The 18,740-nt window shown below is 44.4% G+C and overlaps 1 protein-coding gene across 5 annotated transcripts in view; it reads left to right on the top strand.

Annotated features, from left to right (window-relative positions):
• The first annotated feature begins 248 nt into the window (after nucleotides 1-248).
• LOC101276480 (liver carboxylesterase-like) overlaps nucleotides 249-18,740 on the top strand; it is a 37,548-nt gene continuing 19,056 nt past the window's right edge. For 4 of the 5 annotated variants that reach the window (XM_049703342.1, XM_049703341.1, XM_049703343.1 and 1 more), the window contains exons 1-4: nucleotides 252-362; nucleotides 3,793-4,000; nucleotides 15,789-15,933; nucleotides 18,362-18,495. In XM_049703342.1, the coding sequence (XP_049559299.1) occupies nucleotides 311-362; nucleotides 3,793-4,000; nucleotides 15,789-15,933; nucleotides 18,362-18,495 (539 nt within the window). In that variant the 5' untranslated portion in view covers nucleotides 252-310. Of the gene's footprint in view, nucleotides 363-3,792; nucleotides 4,001-15,788; nucleotides 15,934-18,361; nucleotides 18,496-18,740 lie in introns of all 5 variants that reach the window. The other variant, XM_033418976.2, reaches the window with a different exon arrangement.

Below are 18,740 nucleotides of genomic sequence, written 5' to 3'. Positions count from 1 at the left end.
AGTCCAGGAAGGGAGAAACACTTATGAAACAAATCGTTGAACCTGTAGGTGGCTACCTGTAATTGGAGAGTAAAGTCCGGGCTCTTGATTTAAAAGAAGGTAAATTCTGGGTGGGCGTGGCTTACAGCCCTAAACAGCAGCCCACGGGGAAGGGTGGGAGAGCTTTTCTGTTATTTCCAGATTAGGCTACTGAGCAACTGGGGCGGGAGCCTGTGCAGAGAGCTGGGGGCGGGGACTGGGGGCGGGGACTGGAACAGCCCCTCTGAGCAGGGCCGAGACCTGCGGGCACAGGAGCTGCTGTCCTTCCACGATGTGGGTCTTCGCTCTGGTCTTGTCCTCCCTCACCACTTTCACGGCTTTGGGTGAGTCCTCCTAAATTCAAATAGCGGGGGACCTTTGGAAATCCTTGTGTGGGACAAGGGGAAGGAGTGACAGGGGCGGTTCTGCAGCAGCGCACGCTCTGTGGACTTGGACCGTCTAGCCCAGCTGGTCCCCCGCAGCAGGAGACACAGTGGACGATAAACACCCTAGACTCGGCTGCACGCCGCCACACCAGAGGAGGACAACCAGCTAACCTCCCGGTTGGACAACCAGCTAACCTCAACCTCCAGCTGAGGACTTGGGAGAGTTCCATAGCTTTTCCTCTTGATTACTAATACGGACGTGGCCAAATCCTGGAGCTTAGCTTACCAGAATATTAATACCGCCTCTGGAGGCAGAGTGTGTGGGTTTGCATCCCAGCTCAGCACTTACTAGCCCTGTGAGCTTAGGCAAAGGACTTCCTTTTTCTGTGCCTCAGTTTCCCCCTCTATAAAATGGGGGTGAAAGCTGTATCCACATCATTAGGCTCTTGTGAGGTTGAAATGGGCTGTTGTTTCTGAGAGAGTGCCTGGAATGGAGAGAGTGCAAAAAAGGGATAAAGAAGTTGTTTTAAAAGACAGTGTATTGAAAAAAAAAAAAGTGTATTGGAACTTCCCTGGCGGTCCAGTGGTTAAAGACTCTGCACTTCTATTGCAGGGGGCGCAGGTTTGATCCCTGGTCGGGGAACTAAGATCCCGTGTGCCTCGCAGGGCAGCCAGAAAAAAAAAGACAGTGTATTAATAGACAATTAGGGGTATTCTAAGGCCCACAGATCAGGAACCAACTGTCATTGAAAAGATGGTTTATGACTCCATTTCCCCAGAGGAAGGAGTACGGAACTACCATGGGGGGCCTGGAGGTGAAGCCCTGGGTGGGTCATGAGACACAGGGAAGAAGGAGGAACTGGGGGTGAGGGGCTTTATCTTGGTTGCTGGGGGGAAGGAAGAGGTGAGGCAGGATATGCAGGTTTGGGATTGGCAAAGTAGCCAATTTCAACAGGTTCTGGGGCTTAGGGACTGCACAGTTGTCAGGTACTTGGCCTGGAGTGATTAGGGCAGGATGATAGTGGCCAGATGTGGAGGGCCTGATAGAGAAGGTAGTTGGGGTACAGGCTCTGGCACGCTTGAAGGGGAAGTTCATTCCTATCATTAGGGATTGGCGAACTCTGGGAGGGGCAGTCCCTCCAGAATCAGCAAGGCCCCAGATGTCAAGGCATCAGAATACAGAACATAAAAGACCTGGTTAATACAAGGGTGCGGCAAGGGACCTCAGAATGCATCTGTGCCATTTTATAGATGGGGAAACTGAGACTCAGAGAGGGAAATGTACATGCCCAAGGTCAACCGGAAAATCATGCTCTGAATTCTATCTCTAACTCCTGAGTCCAGAGCCAGTGCTCTGGCTGTCAGTGCACTGACAGCCCAGGCTCCACTGGGTTTTCTCTTCTTCCTGGGCCTATGACACTGTGAGAGGCCTGGAACTGAGGGTAAGAGCAGAGTAAGAACCAAATTAGGGGTAAACTGCTGTTTACCCCCTGGCAGGGCCATGCCACTTCCATCTTTAGAAAGTCCATACTGGGAACTTCCCTGGTGGCACAGTGGTTAAGAATACGCCTGCCAATGCAGGGGACACGGGTTTGAGCCATGGTCTGGGAAGATCCCACATGCTGTGAAAATAAGCGCGTGCGCCCCAACTGCTGAGCCTGCACTCTAGAGCCCGCATGCCACAACTACTGAGCCCATACGCTGCAACTACTGAAGCCACGTGCCTTGAGCCCATGCTCTGCAACAAGAGAAGTCACCCAATGAGAAGCCCATGCACTGCAATGAAGAGTAGCCCCCACTCACCACAACTAGAGAAAGCCCACACACAGAAACTAAGACCCAACACAGCCAAAAATAAATAAAAATTTTTAAAAAAGAAAGTCCATACTGACTGCCTCCATTTCCTCAGTTACTTCATCTGAAAAATGGGCATATTGATGTCTACCTAGCAAGGCTTTTGTGAAGATTAGTTTAAAGGAACTGGAATGCCCGTGTAGCACATAGTAAGTGCTCAATATACAAACATTACATATAACACAAGTGGTAACTGCTGCTGTTACCAGTATTGCCTATACCTCTCAGCCAATCACCCACTTTTTCACCCTTGCCATTTGGACATCTGTCCACTTCATCTCTCTTGAAGGTTATCATCGGATTTGTCCGGAAGACCAAATCTGGGTTATTCTTTTCTGTTCTGGCCACATACTTTGAGAGAGAGGTTGACCTTGTGTCTATATCTAAAGGGGAACAATTGGGAGGATGAGAGGCTGGAAATCGTTTCCTGTTAGGATGCTTAAACAAACTGAAGCTGTTGAGGACGGACAAGAGAAGACTTGAGGGATGGGTATGAACATGGGTCACTAAGGCTGCCTGTCACATGAAGGTGCAGGATGTCCCAGAGCAGGTAGGACCAGGACTGATGTGGCAGCTTCAGGGAGACGCATTTCAGCTCAGTGAGAAAGAACTGTCTGCTCCACGAGAAGGGGACAGATGGAATCTGAGCCCGTCTCGCTCCCTCTGGATGACCGTGCTCAGAGCCAGCAGAAGGGGCCTCTTCAAGCTGATTGTGTCACTCTCTTTTACTCCAGGACGGTTCACTGCTGCTCATTTACCCACTAAATAAAGCCCGAATCACTGGCCTGGCGTTTGAGACCCTCCCAGACATGAATCTGTCTCATCCAGGATTATGTTCCTCCCCCATTACTCTTCCTGACCCAAATGGGCCAATCGCTCTTCCTCAAGCAGGTCTTGCACTTTGCTGTCACAGAGACTCACCTCTGCACAATCTCATCTCTGTTTATACCTTTAAGCACCCTCTTCCACCTCCCCTTGTCACTCCTTCCACTACTGCAAGTCCCAGCTCCAAGGTCACTGCCTCCATGAAGCCACCAGTCAGAAGGCCTCGCTCCCTCTTCTGTCTCCTATGGCACCTTACTTGGTACGTCTCTCAGGACACGGACCACTTTCTTCCCAGTAGTAGGGTCAGGTATGTATGTGGCTCATCCTCCACATAAGGCCAGATTTCTGAGAAGAGCAACCTGCTCTTGTTCATCCTCTCATCCAGCGTGCAGCTCGGCACCAGCATCCAGTGATTGTTTCTAGATGCTCCTAAGTGTGGAAACTGAATGCCCTCTTCATTCCCAGTGGCTCTTCTTTTTGCATTTATGTCTTATTTGATGCTGTTATACCTCCAATTCCAATTCGCTCCTTCAGATAGCGCTGTGAGTTAGGAAGGACAGTTAGCTTCACTCTCTCTTACACAAGAAGAAACTGAGGCTTAGAGAGTTGAGGGGACATTCAAGATCACGTGGCAAAAGTAACAAAATTCACCCAGAATCCAGTTCACACCTTCACCACTGACATGTTCTCATTTCCTCTCAATGTCCAGCAGGGCAACCACCCTCACCACCTGTTGTGGACACCGCGCAGGGCAGAGTCCTGGGGAAATACGTCAGCTTAGAAGGTTTTGCACAGCCTGTGGCTGTTTTCCTGGGAGTCCCTTTTGCCAGGCCCCCTCTTGGATCCTTGAGGTTTGCTCCGCCGCAGCCTGCAGAACCATGGATCTTCGTGAAGAATACCACCTCTTACCCTCCCATGTAAGTCAAGGTGTGACTTTGGCATCTTCCAGTGGGGATGTTAGCCTCAAAGGGACACAGGAAGGAGCCAAGGCAATCCTCTGAGTGGCTCATACTTTGTTCTGGAATCCTAAGATATTGTAGATCCTTACAAACATTTCAGAACTCTCACAGCATTCTAGAGCCCTTTATTCAACTAATATTTATTGAGCAACTTTGCCAGGCATTTTCTAGTTTCCTGGAATCTATTAGTGAACAGAACAAAGATCCCACCTTCATGGAGCTTGCATTCTAGCAGGGGCAGATAGATAGTAAACAATATGCAAATTAGTAAATAGACTATACAGTATGTTAGAATATGATAAGTGCTGTGGAAAAAAATAGAAAGTTGAGCAGGTGAGGGGTTTCAAAAGTAATGATTCTGTTAACCTAAAACAATAAAACAACCAGATATTTTACCAGCAAAACCAGAGATTTATTTGGGAGCAGCAAAGAATCACAATTGGGGACATGCAACTATGGCAAACCACATGCAAGTCTGGTAAAAGGAAAGGAAACTCTTCTATAGAGGCAAAGGGGAAGTTAGAAGGCACTGTTATAAACAAAAGTCCATTGGAGGAAACTGGGAGTTTGTTATGTAGTGGCTTTTAATTGGCTGAGTAATGATAGTCTCTGATTGGCTGAGCTGTTGCCAGGCAAGGAGGAAATCTTTCTTGTGGTAAAGTCGTGTCATTTCTGGTCAGAGGTGCACAGTATGTCTCTTCCTAGGGGGATCTGTATTGAGGTGGAGTGATATCTTCCTGAGATCTCCCCCATCTCACCTCCAGATTCCATTTTAGTGCGGGTTCTCTTTATTAATTTTCACAGTTCTATTCATTTTCCTTCTTGAACTTTACCATAGTGGGAAGTGAGGTGGGCCAGGAGATGTGTGGATGGGTAGTGCTTTGGGGTGTTGACTGGGCAAGTTCTCAACTCCCAAATGTGTCTGGCTACCTAGTCACAAGCAGAACGATGGTTGATGTGTTCTAGTTAGCTGGTCAAGTTGGGCAAGAAGACTCACAACTGTCCCCCAAGGCACCTAAGATGTCTACAAGCATTGATTCAGACCATATTTATCTCAGCAAGAGATTTCTAATAATTTCCAGGGTCCTGCCTCTTGCTGAATTTTCTTTTCTTCTCTTCTCTCCTTACTCCCTTCCTTCCTTACTTCTTCCATTCTTTTAAAATAATATTCATTCTTTTTATTTCCTGATTGCAATTAATATGTTTTATTTATTTTTATTGCAAGTATACATTTAATTTCCTGATTGCAAGTAATAAGTAATACATACTTATTACATAAAAGTGAGAAAATATAGGTAAGTAAAGGTAAGAAAATGAAAAGCATACACCACAGAGCAAGAACTGTTGTTCATATTTTAGATTCTATTTTTCCAGTCTTTTATCTGTTGCATAATTTCTCCCTTAAAATGTAATCACATAATTTTCTGTACCCAATTCTAATGTGTGTGTTTTTTTTTCCCCCGCACCAAAAAGCAATTCTCACACACCATATGTGTGTCCAACAATTTAGCTAATTCTAACACTCTCTTCCTAGAGATAGCATCAGATTCCACAGATTAAAGGCTCAGCTCCACAATAACTCCCTCTGCTTCGATGCCAGTTCCAAGTCCAAGTCGTCACCTATGCTTCTGACCAACTGGCTATAAATTAGAGGTTCCTGTGACCCCCTCCTTAAGTTCTATTAATTTGCCGTAGCAGCTCACAGAACTCAGGAAATTAGTTTTCTCACTAGATTACCAGTTTATTATGAAGGATATTAAAGGATACAAGCCACTAGCCAGATGAAGATATCCATAAGGTGAGGTCCCTAACAAAGGAGCATCCATCCATCCTTCTGGAGTTTGGGACCCAGCACGGTGGCACTTAGAAGAGTTCTGGTTCACCAACCAGGACGCCCTCTGAACCCTGTCCTTTTGGGTTTTATGGAGCCCTCATTACATGGGCAGGATGATTGAAAGCATTGGTCACTGGTGATTGATTCCTCTCCAGCCCATCTCCCCTTTCCAGAGGTCAGGGGGCTGTGGCGCAGAGTTCCAACCCTCTAATCACATGATTGTTCCTCTGGCAACCAGTTCCTGCTCTTAGATGAGGTCCAAAAGTGACCTCATTAACCCAACAGTATACACCACTCAGGAGATTTCAAGGGTTTTAAGAGCTCTTCAGGGCTTCCCTGGTGGCGCAGTGGTTGCGAGTCCGCCTGCCGATGCAGGGGACGTGGGTTCGTGCCCCGGTCCGGGAAGATCCCACATGCCACGGAGCGGCTGGGCCTGTGAGCCATAGCCACTGAGCCTGCGCGTCCGGAGCCTGTGCTCTGCAACGGGAGAGGCCACAACAGTGAGAGGCCTGCCTATGGCAATAAAAAAAAAAAAAAAAGAGCTCTTCAGCAGAAACTGGACAAAGATCAAATACATATTTCTTCTTATATCACAATATCATATTACACGATACAGATACTTTATTTTACTTTATTTATTTATTTTAATTTATTTATTTTTGGCTGCGCTGGGTCTTCGTTGCTGCATGCGTGCTTTCTGTAGTTGCGGCCAGCGGGGGCTACTCTTCGTTGTGGTGTGCGGGCTTCTCATTGCGGTGGCTTCTCCTGTTATGGAGCACAGGCTCTAGGCACGTGGGCTTCAGTAGTTGTGGCGCATGGGCTCAGTAGTTGTAGCTCACAGGCTTAGGTGCTCCACGGCATGTGGGATCTTCCCGGACCAGGACTGGAACCCATGTCCCCTGCATTGGCAGGCGGATTCTTCACCACTGTGCCACCAGGGAAACCCCAAGACAGATACTTTAGATGCCTGTTTTGCTCATGAACGTATATCATGAACATCATTCTATGTCATTAAATATCACACCCCGACATTTAATAGATGCATTACGTTGCATATTGAATCATAATTTATTTACTGCACCTTTTATTTGGGATTATTAATTGTTCTTGATGATTTTGATAATATAAGTAGCACTATGATGAATATCCTGTAGCTAAATCTTCATGCATGTTCATAAATATTTTTGGATAAGTTCTAAGAAATAACATTTACGAGTAAGAGTATTTTTAAAATTTCCCTTCAGAAATACTCCAACTGCACCCCTTTATTTAATATATGAAAACCTCCATTAACTGAATTTTAAACAATGTTTTGGGTTATTAAAAATGATTTGGGGCTATTGAATAGGCAAAATAACGATAATTTTTATTATCTCCGTCATTATATGTATGATTATTCTCTTTATTCTACATTTATCTGAATACTAGTGACATTGACTTATTTTTCTCTTTTTAAACTTTTGATTGTCTTCTTTTATGAATATTACGCCCATTGCTTTGGTGATCTGGGGAAAGTTCCCCCGGGATGGAAATCAAGAGTTTATCTTTGGAGCTCTGACTCTGCTAATTGACAGCTCTGTCATCCAAGCACCTCAGTGCTTCAGTTACCTCGTCGACATACTGGAGGCAGTCATGCTGTTTTGTGGGGACACTGAGATCTGGAAATGTGGCTTATAAGGTCCTTGGAAACATAAGCACTACATAGTATGGTTCTTTCTGGCTGTGTGACCTTGGGCAAATTCTCTAACATCTCTGTGCCTCAGTTTCTCAACTGTAAAATGTGGATAATAATAGAACCTAAATCATGGGGCTGATGTGAAGATTAAATGAGTTAATACATAAGGAGTATTTAAAACAACAGTTGGTGAGAGCGCACTGGAATCACAACTAACTGCTGAACAATCATTGACAGGAAGACACTGGAACTCACCAAAAAGATACCCCACATCCAAAGACAAAGGAGAAGCCACAATGAGACTGTAGGAGGGGCACAATCACAATAAAATCAAATCCCATAACTGCTGGGTGAGTGACTCACAAACTGGAGAACACTTAAACCACAGAAGTCCACTCACTGGAGGGAAGGTTCTGAGCCCCACGTCAGGCTTCCCAACCTGGGGGCCCGGCAATAGGAGGAGGAATTCCCAGAGAATTAGACTTTGAAGGCTAGCGGGATTTGATTTCAGGACTTTGACAGGACTGGGGGAAACAGAGACTCCACTCTTGGAGGGCACACACAAAGTAGTGTGTGTATGAGAACCCAGGGGGAAGGAACAGTGACCCCATAGGAAACTGAACCAGACCTACCTGCTAGTGTTGGAGGGTCCCCTGCAGAGGTGGGGGGCAGCTGTGGCTCACTGCAGGGACAAGGACACTGGCAGCAGAAGTTCTGGGAAGGACTCTTTGGTGTGAGCCCTCCCAGAGTCCACCATTAGCCTCACCAAATAGCCTGCAGGATCCAGTGCTGGGTTGCCTCAGGCCAAACAACCAACAGGGAGGGAACTCAGCCCCACCCATCAGCAGACAAGCAGATTAAAGTTTTACTGAGGTCTGCCCACCAGAGCAACACCCAGCTCTACCACCACCAGTCCCTCCCATCAGGAAGCTTGTACAAGACTCTTAGCTGGCCTCATCCAACAGAGGGCAGACAGCAGAAGAAAGGAGAACTACAGTCCTGCAGCCTATGGATCGAAAACCACATTCACAGAAAGATAGACAAAATGAAAAGGCAGAGGAATATGTTCCAGATGAAGGAACAAGATAAAACACCAGAAAAACAACTAAATGAAGTGCAGATAGGCAATCTTCCAGAAAAAGAATTCAGAATAATGATAGTGAAGATGATCCAGGACCTAAGAAAAAGAATGGAGGCAAAGATTGAGAAGATGCAAGAAATGTTTAACAAAGACCTAGAAGAATTAAAGAAAAGACAAACAGAGATGAACAATACAATAACTGCAATGAAAACTACACCAGAAGGAATCAATAGCAGAATAACTGAGGCAGAAGAACAGATAAGTGACCTGGAAGACAGAATGGTGGAATTCACTGCCACGGAACAGAATAAAGAAAATAGAATGAAAAGAAATGAAGACAGCCTAAGAGATCTCTGGGACAACATTAAATGCACCAACATTCGCATTATAGGAGTCCCAGAAGGAGAAGAGAGAGAAAAAGGACCCCAGAAAATATTTGAAGAGATTATAGTTGAAAACTTCTCTAACATGGGAGAGGAAATAGCCACCCAAGTCCAGGAAATGCAGAGAGTCCCAGACAGGATAAACCCAAGGAGAAACACGCTGAGACACATAGTAATCAAATGGACAAATATTAAAGACAAAGAAAAACTATTAAAAGCAACAAGGGAAAAATGACAAATAACATACAAGGGAACTCCCATAAGGTTCACAGATGATTTCTCAGCAGAAACTCTACAAGCCAGAAGGGAGTGACACAATATATTTAAAGTGATGAAAGGGAAGAACCTACAACCAAGGTTACTCTACCCGGCAAGGATCTCATTCAGATTCGATGGAGAAATCAAAAGCTTTCCAGACAAGCAAAAGCTAAGAGAATTCAGCACCACCAAACCAGCTCTGCAACAAGTGCTAAAGGAACTTCTCTAAGTGGGAAACACAAGAGAAGAAAAGGACCTACAAAAACAAACCCATAACAATTAAGAAAATGGTAATAGGAACATACATATTGATAATTACCTTAAATGTGAATGGATTAAATGCTCCAGCCAAAAGACACAGGCTCACTGAATGGATACAAAAACAAGACCTGTATATATTGCTGTCTACAGGAGACCCACTTCAGACCTACGGACACATACAGACTGAAAGTGAAGGGATGGAAAAAGATATTCCATGCAAATGGAAAGCAAAAGAAAGCTGGAGTAGCAATACTCATATCAGATAAAATAGACTTTAAAATAAAGAATGTTACAAGAGAGAAGGAAGGACACTACATAATGATCAAGGGATCAATCTAAGAAGAAGATATAACAATTATAAATATATATGCACCCAACATAGGAGGACCTCAATACGTAAGGCAAATGCTAACAGCTATAAAAGAGGAAATCGACAGTAACACAATAATAGTGGGGGACTTTAACACCTCACTTACACCAATGGACAGATCATCCAAACAGAAAATTAATAAGGAAACAGAAGCTTTAAATGACACAATAGACCAGATAGATTTAATTGATATTTATAGGATATTCCATCCAAAAATGGCAGACTTACACTTTCTTCTCAAGTGCACATGGAACATTCTCCAGGATAGATCACATCTTGTGTCACAAATCAAGCCTCAGTAAATTTAAGAAAATTGAAATCATATCAAGCATCTTTTCTGACCACAACACTATGAGATTAGAAATCAATTACAGGGAAAAAACCGTAAAAAACACAAACACTTGGAGGATAAACAATACATTACTAAATAACCAAGAGATCACTGAAGAAATCAAAGAGGAAATCAAAAAATACCTAGACACAAATGACAATGAAAACATGACGATCCAAAACACATGGGATGCTACAAAAGGAGTTCTAAGAGGGAAGCTTGTAGCAATACAATGCTACCTCAAGAAACAAGAAAAATCTCAAACAATCTAAACTTTCACCTAAAGGAACTAGAGAAAGAAGAACAAACAAAACCCAGAGTTAATAGAAGTAAAGAATTCATAAAGACCAGAGCAGAAGTAAATGAAATAGAAACAAAACAGTAGCAAAGATCAATAAAACTAAAAGATGCTTCTTTGAGAAGATAAACAAAATTGATAAACCTTTAGCCAGACTCACCAAGAAAAAGAGGGAAAGGACTCAAATCAATAAAATTAGATTAAAAAGGAGAAGTTACAACAGAAACCGCAGAAATGCAAACCATCATAAGAGACTACTACAAGCAACTCTATGCCAATAAAATGGACAACCTGGAAGAAAGGGACAAATTCTTAGAAAGGTATAACGTTCCAAGACTGAACCAGGAAGAAACAGAAAATATGAATAGACCAATCACAAGTAATGAAATTAAAACTGTAATTAAAAATCTTCCAACAAACAAAAGCCCAGGACCAGATGGCTCCACAGGTGAATTCTATGAAACATTTAGAGAATAGCTAACACCCATCCTTCTCAAACTCTTCCAAAAAATTGCAAAGGAAGAAACACTCCCAAACTCATTCTACGAGGCCACCATCACCCTGATACCAAAACCAAATAAAGATACTACAAAAAAAGAAAATTACAGACAAATATCACTGATGAATATAACCGCAAAAATCCTCAACAAAATACTAGCAATCAGAATCCAACAACACATTAAAAGGATCATACAGCATGACCAACTGGGATGTATCCCAGGGACACAAGGATTCTTCAGTATATGCAAATCAATCATTGTGATACACCATATTAAAAAACTGAAGGATAAAAACCATATGATCATCTCAATAGATGTAGAAAAAGCTTTTGGCAAAATTCAACACTGATTTATGATAAAAAACTCTCCAGAAAGTGGGCATAGAGGGAACCTACCTCAACATAATAAAGGCCATATACGACAAACCCACAGCAAACATCATTCTCAATGGTGAAAAACTGAAAGGATTTCCTCTAAGAACAGGAACAAGACAAGGATGTCCACTCTCACCACTATTATTCCACAAAGTTTTGGAAGTCCTAGCCACAGAAATCAGAGAAGAAAAAGAAATGAAAGGAATACAAATTGGAAAAGAAGAAGTAAAACTGTCACTGTTTGCAGATGACGTGATACTATACAGAGATAATCCTAAAGATGCCACCAGAAAACTACTGGAGCTAATCAATGAATTTGGTAAAGTTGCAGGATCCAAAATTAATGCACAGAAATCTCTTGCATTCCAATACACTAACAGTGAAAGATCAGAAAGAGAAATTAAGGAAACAATCCCATTCACCATTGCAACAAAAAGAATAAAATACCTAGAAATAAACCACCTAAGGAGGTAAAAGCCCTGTACTCAGAAAACTATAAGACACTGATGAAAGAAATCGAAGATGACACAATCAGATGGAGAGATATACCATGTTCTTGGATTGGAAGAATTAATATTGTGAAAATGATTCTACTACCCAAAGCAACCTACAGATTCAATGCAATCCCTATCAAATTACCAATGGCATTTTTTATAGAACTAGAACAAAAAATCTTAAAATGTGTATGGAGGCACAAAAGACCCCGAATAGCCAAAGCAATCTTGAGGGGTAAAAAACGGAACTGGAGGAATCAGACTCCCTGACTTCAGACTATACTACAAAGCTACAGTAATCAAGACAATATGGTACTGGCACAAAAACAGAAATATAGATCAATGGAACAGGATAGAAAGCCCAGAGATAAACCCACGCAGTTATGGTCAACTAATCTCTGACAAAGGAGGCAAGGATATACAATGGAGAAAAGACAATCTCTTCAATAAGTGGTTCTGGGGAAACTGGGCAGCTACATGTAAAAGAATGAAATTAGAACACTCCCTAACACCATACACAAAAATAAACTCAAAATGGATTAAAGACCTAAATGTAAGAGCGGACACTATAAAATTCTTAGAGGAAAACATAGGAAGAACAGTCTTTGACAAAAACCACAGCAAGATCTTTTTTGACCCACCTCCTAGAGTAATGGAAATAAAAACAAAAATAAACAAATGGGACCTAATTAAACTTAAAAGCTTTTGCACAGCAAAGGAAGCCATAAGCAAGACGAAAAGACAAACCTCATAATGGGAGAAAATATTTGCAAATGAAGCAACTGACAAAGGATTAATCTCCAAAATTTACAAGCAGCTCATGCCGCTCAATATCAAAAAACAAACAACCCAATCCAAAAATGGGCAGAAGACCTAAATAGACATTTCTCCAAAGAAGGTATACAGATTGCCAACAAACACATGAAAGGATACTCAACGTCACTAATCATTAGAGAAATGCAAATCAAAACTACAATGAGGTATCACCTCACACCAGCCAGAATGGCCATCATCAAAAAATCTACAAACAGTAAATGCTGGAGAGGGTGTAGAGGAAAGGGAACCCTCTTACACTGTTGGTGGGAAAGTAAATTGATACAGCCACTGTAGAGAACTGTATGGAGATCCCTTAAAAAACTAAAAATAGAGGGGCTTCCCTGGTGGCACAGTGGTTGAGAGTCCGCCTGCCGATGCAGGGGACGCGGGTTCGTAACCCGGTCCGGGAAGATCCCACATGCCGCGGAGCGGCTGGGCCCGTGAGCCATGGCCGCTGAGCCTGCGTGTCCGGAGCCTGTGCTCCGCAATGGGAGAGGCCACAACATTGAGAGGCCCGCGTACCAAAAAAATAAATAAATAAAAATAAATAAATAAATAAAGGAGATGAGCTCCCTGGGGAAAAAAACTAAAAATAGAACTGCCATATGACCCAGCAATCCCACTACTGGGCATATACCATGAGAAAACCATAATTCAAAAAGAGTCATATACCACAATGCTCATTGCAGCACGATTTACAATAGCCTGGACATGGAAGCAACCTAAGTGTCCATCGACAGATGAATGGATAAAGAAGATGTGGCACATATATACAATGGAATATTATTCAGCCATAAAAGGAAACGAAATTGAGTTATTTGTAGTGAGGTGGATGGACCCAGAGTCTGTCATACAGAGTGAAGTAAGTCAGAAAGAGAAAAACAGATACCATATGCTAACACATATATATGGAATCTAAGAAAAAAAATGGTCATGAAGAACCTAGGGGCAGGATGGGAATAAAGATACAGACCTACTAGAGCACGGACTTGAGGACATGGGGAAGGTGAAGAGTAAGCTGGGAGAAAGTGAGAGAGTGGCATGGACATATATACACTACCAAAGGTAAAACAGGTAGCTAGTGGGAAGCAGCCGCGTTGCACAGGGAGATCAGCTCGGTGCTTTGTGACCACCTAGAGGGGTGGGATAGGGAGGGTGGGAGGGAGACGCAAGAGGGAAGAGATATGAGGATATATGTATATGTATGGCTGATTCACTTTGTTATAAAGCAGAAACTAACACACCATTGTAAAGCAATTACACTCCAATAAAGATGTTAAAAAAATAAATTAAATTAAATTAATACAAAACAAACAACCAAATCAAAAAATGGGCAGAATACCTAAGCAGACATTTCTCCAAAGAAGAATACAGATGGCCAAGAGGCACATGAAAAGATGCTCAACATCACTAATTATTAGAGAAATGCAAATCAAAACTACATTGAGGTATCACCCTACACCAGTCAGAATGGCCATCATCAAAGAATCTACAAACAACAAATGCTGGAGACGGTGTGGAGAAAAGGGAACCCTCTTGCTCTGTTGGTGGGAATGTAAATTGATTCAGCCACTATGGAGAACAGTATGGAGGTTCCTTATAAAACTAAGAATAGAATTACTATATGACCCAGCAATCCCACTACTGGGCATATACCTTGAGAAAACCATAATTCAATAAGACATATGCACCCCAATGTTCATTGCAGCACTATTTACAATAGCCAGCTCATGGAAGCAACCTAAATGCCCATCGACAGACAAATGGATAAAGATGATGTGGTACATATATACAATGGAATATTACTCAGCCATAAAAAGGAATGAAATTGGGTCATTTGTAGAGACGTGGATGAATCTAGAGACTGTCATACAGAGTGAAGTAAGTCAGAAAGAGAAAAACAAATATCGTATATTAACACATATATGTGGAATCTAGAAAAATGGTACAGATGAACCGGTTTGCGGGGCAGGAATAGAGACAAAGATATGGAGAACAAACGTATGGACACCAAGTGGGGAGTGGTGGTGGTGGTGTGATGAATTGGGAGATTGGGATTGACATATATACACTAATATGTATAAAATAGATAACTAATTAGAACCTGCTGTATAAAAATATAAATAAAATAAAATTTAAATGTTAAAAAAAAGCCTCCTATTAGGGCAACCAATAGTTCTTGCCTGTGATGGGTTGATGATAGAATTTTAGTATGTCAGTGCTGCAGGGCCCTTATGGAAATCACTCCCCTCATTTACACAGAGGAGCAGACTGGGGCCCAGAGCAGGCAAAGAATTCACCTAAGGAAACCCAGCAAATTAGGCTGAGTCATGGGCTTCCCTGGTGATGCAGTGGTTGAGAGTCTGCCTGTCGACGCAGGGGACACGGGTTCGTGCCCCGGTCCGGGAAGATCCCACATGCCGTGGAGTGGCTGGGCCCGTGAGCCATGGCCGCTGAGCCTGCGCGTCCAGAGCCTGTGCTCCGTAACAGGAGAGGCCACAACAGTGAGAGGCCTGCGTACCGAAAAAAAAAAAAAAAAATTAGGCTGAGGCAGGACTAGAGCGTAGTTCCCCTAAAGCTGCCCCACAAATATTTGACCTCTGACCTGTTGTAGGCCGTAAATAACTGCCATTTGGGTGATTTCTCCTGGTTTATGGAGGTCTCCTGTAGACTAGAACATGTTTCCCTGTTGGCAGAATATGGTCACCTTATAGCGGGCATCATACAGCGCCCAGCGGAGAGCTGGTCTGGACCCAGGGCAAGCAGGAAATGGTCCTTTCCCAGGCCCAGCAGCGTAGAGGCAGCCTCCTTCCTTGACTCAGGGCATCCCAAAGGCCCCAGGAAGGGAAGAGGGTCAGGCCTCACCATACCTGGTCCTGGGACACCTTGGTGAGCCTGAGAAGCCCCCATCAGATGCCTCCTACCTAACCCAGTGTCTTGAGTCTGGTGAGAACAACTCTATTTACTGCCCTAAACCTGCCAGTCCAAGACCTGGCCTGACCACAGGAGACATCTCCTTGGTCAGCTCTGATTGAACTTCAAGAATTCATTTCTCTCCTTGCCTCTCCCAGGTGCTCCCAAGACCCAGTGGCGGGGCAAGTGATCTCAGAGCTCTTTACCAACAGAAAGGAGAACATTAATCTCAGGTTTTCCGAAGACTGTCTTTACCTAAATATTTACACTCCTGCTGACTTGAGGAAGAGAAGCAGGCTGCCGGTAAGCAGTGGGAACACATGGTCAAGGCTGGTGTAGACTGGAGGGGGATGAAGGCAGTGTTGGGTTGGGGCGTCTTGGACCGAGGCTGTTCCAGGGGCCCCAGGCTGTTCCCCAGGGGCCCCAGGGCTTTCTTTACCACCACAGCCAAACCTGACATCGAGGAACACAGGTTTTCCACACCTCAGTTTCCCTTAGTGACAGACATAGGGCCTCTGGGGGAGTTTGCTATACATCTGTAATGAACATTTTAATTTTTCTAAGGTCTCTCATGCTAATAGATGGACAAGAAGGATTACTCTTAATCGTTAGATTAGGAATCTGATACCCAGGGTGGCTAAGACATAATTTCCAATAAAGTCAGAGCTGGAAGGAATCTTGGAGATAAGCCAACAACCCAACCGTTCTGTTACAGATAGAGAAACTGAAGCCCAGTGAGGGGAAGGCGAGGTCGCAGAGTAGGGTTGGCAGGACTAGAGCATGGGTCTCCTGATCTTTAAGTCACGCTTTTTGACACACACACACTAGCAAGTGGAGCCTGTGGGTGGCCTTTCCTCAGCACACAGAGACCTTCTCTGACAAACTTTCAGTGTCTCAGTGTCACAGGTGGAGGGTGCAGACCCTGGAGCAACAGAGAAGCACTTTCCTTTGCCTTTGCCAACTATCAAGATTTTATTGTAGATAATTTCACTTCCTAATTTACTTTGACACAAGCTGATGTCCCAGTGAGTCAGCATTTGCAGAATAAATGGAAGCCCAGAGATGGGGCAACCTTCCAGACTCAGGCTGGAGGATGGGGCTGGTCTGCTGGGAAAGGAGGGGTCAGTGGGGTAGAGACAGGCGGGGTGTGAGCACCCAGCCATCTCCCAGGAACACCCCTGGCATGGTGCCCAGATGTGGAGGAGGGCATCTGTGAACTTGTGACTAGAAGGTGGCCCTGCATATGCTGGGCTCAAAGAGGTGGGGACAATTGTTAATTCATTCATTCATGCATTCATTCATTCCCCTAGTACATACTCAGCGCCCCCATATGCATAGCTAGAATTGGGGGTTAAGAGAAAGGAGGAACATAAAACCATGACCACACAGCCCCTGCCTTCGAGGATCTTAGCATCTGGGTTGCACAGAGCTGGACTAGCTTCTTCAGCAAATCACTGCTGGCCAGCCCTTGGCTCAGCCTGGACTCAGAGGTGACTGCACACTCAGTCCCTCTGCCCGGAGGTAGGCAGGGATCAGAGATGTAGGAGGAGCAGGGGCTCCAGGAACCTGAAGCTGGAGAACCTCTACTATGGACACAGGCTCTGGAACTGCAGGATCTGGGTGTAAATCCTGGTTCTGCCTTTTACTAGCTGAGAGACCTGGCTCTGTTTCCTCAAATCAGGGATAATCACACACAAGTGTTCAATAATGAATATCAAGATTTATGTCAGTGTCTTGACACAGCACACGAGGCAAGTCTTGCTGATGCATTAGTTAGAGTTGAAGGGAAGAAATTCCTCCTGCCCCAACAGCCAGCCTACTGCACCATGGCCATTGGCTGCCGTGTGCTGGGCAGCTCGACGTGTGGACTCTGGAGCCAGACTGCCTGGGTTCAAGTGCTGCCTCCACCGCCTATGAGCTGCGTGACCTCAGGGTGGTTAAGTGCCTCAGTTTTCCTGTCTGTGAAATGGGACAATAGTAGTCCCTATCTTGTGGATGGTTTATTTTTAAATGCTTAGAGCAGTACTTGACACATAGTTCATGTATGAGTTCTTTGATTTTTTTATTAACAAAATCATTATACTATTATTTTAGCCATTCTCACTTTCTTGCTATGTGAACTTTTTAAATTCAGGGCCATGCATTATGAATTGTCATGTCCACTCTCATCCTTAATCCTTACCACAGTCCCTGGCACCTAGTAGGTTTTCAAATCATATTCATCAGATGATTGAAGACTTCTTAGAGGAGGTGGCTTTTAGGCTGGGCTTTGGAGGATGGGTGAGATTTGGGGAGCAGAGGAGGCAGTGGAAAGGCCTATTAAGAAGAGGTACCACCCAGGGCGTGTGCTTCTTGACATGGTCATCATTCACGTGAGAAGTTTATTTCACCACACAAAAGGTAACTAAGGTGAAGCTGAAATAAGCTTCTAACCAAGGGCTGTTGCATGCGGAGTGTGCTGAGCTGCGTGAGGGGTCCGGGAGTGAGGACTGTGGGAGTGTTGGGGAGAAGATGGCGCTCTTAGCCTTGGCTCTTCCCATGATGATGTTCTCAGCATGAAGAGCACTGGCAGGAGGTGGCACTGAGGCAGGGGAGACAGGCAGGGGCAGCCAGGGTGCACTGAGTTGGGCCACAGCTGGGAGAACGGGTAGATGACCAAACCAGACAGCCTCTTGAGGTCTTTCCCAGCTCTGCTTCCTATGCCCCGTATGGTTGCTTCCTCCCCATCCAGGTGATGGTGTGGATCCACGGAGGAGGTCTGATGTTGGGCGGGGCATCAACCTATGATGGGCTGGCCCTCTCTGCCCATGAAAACGTGGTGGTGGTGACCGTTCAGTACCGCCTGGGCATCTGGGGATTCTTCAGGTAAGACACTGGACTCTCCTCACGGCACATTGACCCTCAGTGTGGGAGTGCTAGGACCCCACTCTGGTCATGCAAGCCCTCAAAGGGATCTTTGCTAGGTTCCCTACTAAGACATGCAAGTCCCCTCATAATTGGGCTCTACCTACCTTCTCCTTCCCCAGCCACCCTGGTCCACTTACTTGCATGTAAAATGCCTAATCTGCCTGACAAACTCCTATTATTCCTGCAAAACCCAACCCAAATGT

This window comes from Orcinus orca, chromosome 20 (genome assembly GCF_937001465.1).
Source record: "Orcinus orca chromosome 20, mOrcOrc1.1, whole genome shotgun sequence".
Classification (NCBI taxonomy): domain Eukaryota; kingdom Metazoa; phylum Chordata; class Mammalia; order Artiodactyla; family Delphinidae; genus Orcinus; species Orcinus orca.
The sequence above is the reverse complement of the archived record's forward strand: the minus strand, read 5'-3'. Positions and strand labels throughout refer to the sequence as shown.